The 7,830-nt window shown below is 44.2% G+C and overlaps 1 protein-coding gene and 1 long non-coding RNA gene across 2 annotated transcripts; both read left to right on the plus strand.

Moving 5' to 3' along the window:
* Positions 1–552: 552 nt before the first annotated feature.
* LOC123398553 lies at positions 553–1,289 on the plus strand. The gene has a single exon (XM_045093011.1). It carries the CDS (start codon positions 667–669, stop codon positions 1,045–1,047), a length of 381 nt encoding a protein of 126 aa, XP_044948946.1. The 5' UTR covers positions 553–666; the 3' UTR covers positions 1,048–1,289.
* Positions 1,290–1,291: 2 nt separating this feature from the next.
* Positions 1,292–3,618, plus strand: LOC123398554. Its single transcript, XR_006610183.1, has 5 exons — positions 1,292–1,588; positions 1,677–1,712; positions 1,864–2,141; positions 2,279–2,334; positions 3,458–3,618. It is a non-coding gene; the product is annotated as an uncharacterized LOC123398554 (long non-coding RNA).
* The last annotated feature ends 4,212 nt before the right edge of the window (positions 3,619–7,830 follow it).

A 7,830-nucleotide genomic window follows, 5' to 3' on the forward strand; every position in this document is an offset into this window, starting at 1 on the left:
GCCCACGCCGCCACCCCATCCCTCCCCTCACGCACAGCGCCACCGCCGACCGCGCCGGCCCTCCCTATCCGGTGAGATCCGGCGGTGCGTCCTCCAGCGGCCCACGAGCTCTCTCTCGCTCTAACCCACCCAACCCAAGTCGCCTCGTCTCTCCGCACGAACTCCTCTCCCTCGCCGCCGCCCGCACCGCCGCCACCCACACCACCCGGTTCCGGTGAGCTCCATCCGCACGCAGCACACCGGCGAGATCCGGGCCTCCCATGGCTTCCCTGGCGGTGAGATCCGGCCTCCGCTCCCTGGCGGCACGTGCCAGGGCCCCGCCCCGGCCCCGATCGGACGCCGCATGTCCTCCTTCGCCTGCCTCCGTGCCGCGCCGCGCAGCGCTGTGCGTGATCTGAGGCTCGCGCCGCATTGACAAGAAGGGAACCCCGTCCCCGCGAGATCCCGTCAGGCGCCCTCCTCCCCGCCGACGGGGATGGTGCGGCCGGTGGGCCTCCTCGACCCGACGACGAGGCGGCGTCCGTTCCTCGACCCGCGCGCCTCACCTCGTCTCCACCGCGGCGGCCGGACCGTCATGGACTACTCGCTGGCGGCGCTGAAGATGTTCGCCTCGTAGCTGGTGGGATCCACGACGACCCCTCCTCTGAGGGCTCCTCCCCGGCGCAGATGCTCTTCGGCATCCGCTTCCAGCGCGCTTGGATCCAGGTCCCGCCCTCTCTCTCGGTCCTTTCCTTTCCTTTCCTTTGCTCTGCCCTGACGGCTCGCTGTGGCAGGCAGGGCATGGTGGTGCGCGTGGACTACAGCAGCGTCGGCGACGGGAGGCTGTTCGTGGATGACGGCTCCTGCGTCACCGAGCTCATGCTCCGGCCCGCGGATGCCAAGGGCCAGCCCTGGCGCCCAGGTTCTCCCAATCTCTCTGACTTTTGTCTTGCACTCTTTGATTTTTACACCATGAGTCCAGACAAAAAGGGAAGGGATCGGTGGTGCAACAACTCCTACTGCTTCTCGGTATGGGAGCATCACATCAGGGAAGCAAACGCACGCTAAGTTACGACTTTAGGCTTCTAAATCTTAGCTTCTGTTCACCTCAAAATGCATCTCGGTTGTGCTGATATGTGTCGTCTTTGCAGCATGCCCAACATGTGTTTGTGTTAATGCCTGAATGAAAAACTATGGCCACAAATTCGACTGTTAAGTGCAATCTTGACGGTCATTGTTCATTTTGATTTTCTATAAAAACTAGACCAATCCTTTTAGTTGCTTCACATATACCACGTTCTATATACTTAATCATCATGTCTTTCATGAGTCTGTAATCTCAAAAGTTGCCTCGGTTTGTTAGGTACTTTCACATCACACGTCTAATCTGAATTTGACCAAGTCTGTGCTATATGAAAAATATCCCACCTCATGCAATGGATATCTGTTTTGATTTGCTTTCTTGGTGATCAACAAAATTTAACACGAACCTTACTTTTTTATGCATAGTGGATCTGGTGCTGGTGCTTCACTACAAAGTACTGGAATTTTGTGGCCACTGCTAATGATAATATCATTCTTTCTACAAGCTGCTGATACAGTATTGAAGGTAGCAAGTCTGTTAATTAGTTGATTGACTAATTTCTGTACTTTAGCTTCCAGTTTTACCTGATACAACTAAAGTATGATTGTTGCAGGAAATAATATTTATAGATGCTGCGAAGAATTTGAAGGTACTGCTGTTCTCCCATAGTTGTCACCTAGCAATATTTTATTTAAGATGTAGAACTTGCTCTTTAGAAGGCATGCTTACTGTTAGCTGCTATCTTTTCATTGTGTTTGTGAGATGCCTTTCCCATTCCGATATTTTTGTTTTGTTTCCAGGGTGGCTCAGTTGATCACTTGTCTCAGTTTGTGGTGCTAGATGTTACTAGGGGGATAAATGCAGTTATCTCTTAAGAAAAGAAGTTAATAACTGTTGATTAACTACCATGCATTATTCAGTTTCTGAAATTAGCACTTAATAAAAGAAAATGTCTTAACTTGGGTTCCTACAACTACCTTGGTTTTGCTGCAGCAGATGAGTACTGCACTCCTCGTGTTATCAAGTCACTCAAGAAATAATCTGCCAGTACTTGCAGTGCCTGAGTTGATGGTGGTAGGTAGGTGCTTGTTCTGTGATTAGTAACAAAAACTATAGTTCCTTTGCATGCTAGAACTGTTACTTGTGTCATATATAGTACTGAAGTTCACTGCTAGAAATAGTTGTGCATCACCTAATGTTGTCTTGTAATTGCAGGCACCTCTGGCGACAGAGACCCCCATGCCTGAAGCCTATTCACTGTAGTCTCTCATGTATGGTCAAGCAATCATGCAATTCAGACAATCACCATAGTATCTCGTTTGCTAACTTAATTGCTAAAAATAAATTCTGTTTTGAACCAATCTGTCTCGAATTAAAATCAAGATAATTCTGTTATTTGATTGACCCAATCCCAAACGTACTGTTGAATTCGGCATGGTTTCTTAGATACTAGATTTTCCGTTAAGGTGTCAGATGACTAGCTTGAAGAATACGGAGCCAAAGAATTAGCTTTGCCTTGTTAAGCTAGCTCCCTTAATGTGTAATGTTTATGTCATCTCATGCCATGACAGTCACTATTCAAAATGGGGCAACCAGCATCATCCGTCAGTGTGTCATTTAGTTTGCCAAATTGCATGGAGTTCGCACCTTAATCCTTAAACATCCTGTGTCACAAGTACATATGCTATCAATAATACTACAAGTGTCTTAGGTTGCTGCATGGTCATGACTGTTTTCTTAGTATTAGCATATTCCTTGCTCCACCGCCCACCTCCTCAACTCCATCAGGCAAGTACAAAGAAAACCATCCATATATAGCATCTCTTCTCTGTTGGCTACCAAGTTGGGGTCGTTGTTGCAACAAGAGTAAAAGTTGTGGAGATTCAACTAATCAAGATTAGCGAGATATTGTTAGAAATAATCTTAATCTAGTTACCCACCGTGTTTCTAAATATAAGCATTTTAAGAGGTTTCAATACGGATTACATACTCTAAGATATGTGTATATACATCCGCATGTACGTAGTTCGTATTGAAATATTAAAAAATGCTTATATTTAAAAATGGAGTGAATAGTTTCTGTGTCAAACATCTGCTATTAATCGTACGTGTGTTAGTAGCACCCTAAAATCCAGTGGTTCGTACTAGTTGTAGCTGAGTAGGTTCATGATAACAGTGTACACGTACCAAGTTCAATTTAGTTCTGAGTCTGAGAGATTTGATACTCCCTCCGATCCATACTAAGTGTCGATGTACTCCCTCAATAAGAGATTTGAACTTCCTGCTATATGTTACTACCACTTCTTTTCTGTAAGTGTTAGTACCACTGTCCATCCATTTATTAATATCAATTGTTGTATTGTAGACTTAATTGTGTTGGTTCCTCTTTTGCAGAAGCTCAAGTGTGAAGTGTGAAGCCGTGAAGTGTGAACCCAAGTGTGAAGCTGTGAAGTCTTACTCAGTTTAGAGTAGCATATTGTAGAACATATGTGTTGTAAAGATTGTAATAGATTTATTTAGTTGTATATTTGATCAATTTTATGTGTTCTTAGTTCTATTTGGAATTCATTCTTGGATTGAAAGTGGTAAAAAAGACAATATATTAGTATTAAATTTAGGTTGATTCTAAGTTTGTGCTATCACCTGTATTGGATCACATATATTTGTGCCTTCATAATGCTACAGATCAAAATGTAAAAATCTCGACACCCAAAATTTTGAGATCAGCATGACATGTTGGACCAGTACAAAAATAAAATGGCCAAAAAAGAAAATCAATAGGAAGTAAAAGGCCACAAACCAAAATTTGATTTTGTTTACTAAAGTGGCTGTAAATAGGCCAAGGCCCAAAAACAAGCCCAATAAGAAAAGCCCAAAAAAATAAAACGAGCCCATGTGATCATTTGAAATGGGTTGGGCTGATTTCAGCTATGACGTTTTGATTTCGTCGTAATTTTGCCACGTAGGATTGCCACGTAGGACTGGGTTTGATTGTCAGCGATGATTTAGGATCGTCGTAAAGGTTACGACAATCCAGGAATCGTCGTAAAGTTACGACGATTTTGATCAAAGCGTCGTTGCTGTTCATTTCTGACGCTCCGTTTCCGACGCTTGGTTTTTCGTCGTGAGATCGTCGTAAACTAAAAACCGTGACGATGTAGCGACGAAAACATAGCGTCGTGTACTAGCATATTCCTTGTAGTGGTTTCTGCGGAGCTCGGGCGGAGCCCTGCTGAGATTAGATCACCACCAACCTCCGGAGCGCCGTCACACTGCTGGAGAACTCATCTACCTCTCCGTCTCTCTTGCTGGATCAAGAAGGCCGAGATCATCGTCGAGCTGTACGTGTGCTGAACGCAGAGGTGCCGTCCGTTCGGCACTAGATCGGAGCGGATCGTGGGACGGATCGCGAGACGGTTCGTGGGATGGTTCGCGGGGCGGATCGAGGGACGTGAGGACGTTCCACTACATCAACCGCGTTCACTAACGCTTATGCTGTGCGATCTACAAGGGCACGTAGATCGGAAATCCCCTCTCGTAGATGGACATCACCATGATAGGTCTTCGTGCGCGTAGGAAAATTTTTGTTTCCCATACGACGTTCCCCAACAAGAAATTCCCGGGTGTCCTCGGGAGCGCTTTTCCTCCTATAAGACTTTGTTCAGGCTTGTCCCTTGCTACAAAATGGATTGGGCCACCTTGCTGCACTGTTGCTACTACTTGTTACTTGTTACTTTTCACTTGCTACGTTTCACCTCACTACACCATCACTTGTTACCACTAATTTCAGTGCTTGCAGTTATTACATTGCTGAAAACTGTTTATCAGAGCCTTCTGCTCCTCGTTGTGTTCGACACTCTTACTTATTGAAAGGACTACAATTGATCCCCTATACTTGTGGGTCATCAACCGACACCAAAAAACCCTATCAATACAGAAACCCCAGAAATAACCCTAGATGAGAAGTTCCGCCGGTTTTTGGGACTAACCTATTGACCTAGAACCGAGTGCCAGTTTCTGTTTTTTTCCTTGTTTTTGACCTTTTTCAGATAGGAATATCAAACGGAGTCCAAAAGGAATAAAACTTTCGCGATGATTTTTTTTGGACCAAAAGAGACCCCGAAGCTTTGGAAGAAGCACAACAGAGCCACGAGGGAGTCACGAGCCCGGTAGGCACGCCCTACCCCCCCCCCCCCACTACTAGGAAAAGGCCTGCTAGTGGCGCACCTGTTTTTGCTACTAATGGCGCACTATAGGTGCGCCACTAGCATCACGCCATTAGAATTTTTTACTAATGGCGCACCACATGTGCGCCATTAGTATCTGGTATACTAATGGCGCATCAGGCAGTGCGCCATTAGTATAGCCCATGGTGCGTCATTAGTATGCCTTCCAAGGGGCCATATTTACCCATGTGCTCTGGCTTACTATTGGCACACTAGTTGACGATGCGCCACTAGTGTGCTTTTTTGCAGTGCACCACTAAAGTGCTGAGTGATGCGCCACTAGTATGAATATTAGGTATTTTTTCTGATATTTGGGTTCACTGAAGAAATTTTAGGATTTTAGCCCTTTAATTAAAAATGAGGCTTGAATTCACATCATTTCAGTATTCATTTTAACTAAACATGATGACATGCTATGCTTAGCTATTCTACTCCCTCCGTTTCTAAATACAAGTCTTTTTAAAGGTTCCACCAAAACACTACATACGGATGTATATAGACATACTTTAAAATATAGATTCACTCATTTAACTTCATATGTAGACCCCTAATGAAATCTCTAAAAAACCTTATATTTAGGAACGTGCAGTAGTAGATCATCAGATGATAGGGCTTTGACACATAAGTTATGATGCTCTGAAGAGGCGGGGCTTCGACCAAGTAGCACAACTGCAGCCAGTACTTGCACATGTTAGAATTTCGTCATAGGCATGGTCAAACGAATTTTAACTTGCTAATTCCAAAATAACATTGACATGCCAGGAAAAAAACAGCAAGCCAAAAAACATTGGCGTTCCACTTCAGCATGCACCAGTTTGATCATCAGTGCCCACCTTGAAAAGTGGGTCAAATCTTAACAGGAATGTTTAAATAGAAAATTCACGATTACTCATTCAACAACACTAGAGACAATAGCTTGTCGAGCTGCCATATAAGTCATGTAGATCGACTAGGACACGACCATCAAGAGTGATAGTTAGAATTTAGCATGTCAGTCGTATTCAAGTTTGTCCGGTGTTATTGGTCTCTTGAGTGGTATGATGGACTTCTTGTCAACATCTTGTGATAGCGCCTTTCTCATATCTAATAAGAATATAAAAAAGGTGAGCAATAGCACCAGAGCAAATAATCCGAGTATAATACGACATAAGTATGGCATTCCAAGTACTTACCAAGGCCATCTTCTTCCCCTGAGTAGTACCGAAGCACCCTTCAATAAACCACATAGCCCAGCTACAAGAACAATGAGCATAATTAGGTACGTTTGCTCAGGATACTTGCATATCGTACTAAAATGTATACACTATGATGCAAGCTTCATATACTATTTCTTGGTTTCGTTGCCAAACATTATAAAAATTTCTGTCTAGCGAAGCATAAGAAATTGCTAGTTTGAAGAATTGAGGATTAACTAATAGGTAATCTGTATTGACACATACAGCAGGAGTATGCTAGCTAGTGATCATGAAGTTTGTAGGTGTACCTTCTCATACATCCTTATCGCCGGCATGTTGGATGCCTGCTGCAGGCTATGCCTATAGGGATTTCCTTTGCAAGTATGCAAAGGATTCCCCCGTGTCCTTGGAGCCTTGCGTTGGTGTTCCCTTGAAGAGGAAAGGGTGATGTAGCACAGCGGCGGTAAGTATTTCCCTCAGTTTGAGAACCAAGGTATCAATCCAGTAGGAGGATCGCGTCAAGTCACAAGTACCTGCACAAACACAAAGAGCTTGCACCCAACGCTATGAAGGAGTTGTCAATCCCGATTGTTTGCAAAGTGAGAACTGAAAGCAAAAAGTAAACAAAGCAAAGTAAAAGTAAAAGCGGAGATGATAATTGTGAGTAGACCCGGGGGCGTAGTGTTCACTAGTGGCTTCTCTCATGAAAGCAAGTAGACGGGAGGTGAACGAATTACTGTCGAGCAATTGATAGAACCGCGCAAAGTCATGACGTTATCTGTGGCAATGATCATACATATAAGCATCATGTCCAAAACAAGTAGACCGATACTTTCTACATCTACTACTATTACTCCACACGTCGACCGCTATCCAGCATGTATCTAGTGTATTGAGTTCATAAGAACAGAGTAACGCCTTAAGCAAGATGACATGATGTAGATGGACAATCTCAAATCTAAGATGAAAGCCCATCTTGTTACCCTTGATGGCAACAACATGATGCGTTTCTTGCTGCCCCTTCTGTCACTGGGAAAGGTCACCGCATGGTATGAACCCAAAACCAAGCACTTCTTACATTGCAAGAATCATAGATCTAGTTGGCCAAACAAAACCCAAGACTCGGAGAGACTTACAAGGATATCAAATCATGCATATAAGAAATCAGCAAAGACTCAAATATAATTCATAGATAATCTGATCACAAATCCATAATTCATCGGATCTCGACAAACACACCACCAAAGAGGATTACATCGGATAGATCTCAATGAAGATCGAGGGAGAACTTTGTATTGAAGATCCAAGAGAGAGAAGACGCCATCTAGCTACTAACTACGGACCCGTAGGTCTGAAGTAGACTACT

The sequence above is a fragment of the Hordeum vulgare genome, chromosome 5H (assembly GCF_904849725.1).
Source record: "Hordeum vulgare subsp. vulgare chromosome 5H, MorexV3_pseudomolecules_assembly, whole genome shotgun sequence".
Classification (NCBI taxonomy): Eukaryota; Viridiplantae; Streptophyta; class Magnoliopsida; order Poales; family Poaceae; genus Hordeum; species Hordeum vulgare.

Bases quoted from the DNA above. Each gene is read 5' to 3' on its own strand.
- LOC123398553 (XM_045093011.1), top strand. From the start codon at position 667: ATGCTCTTCGGCATCCGCTTCCAGCGCGCTTGGATCCAGGTCCCGCCC.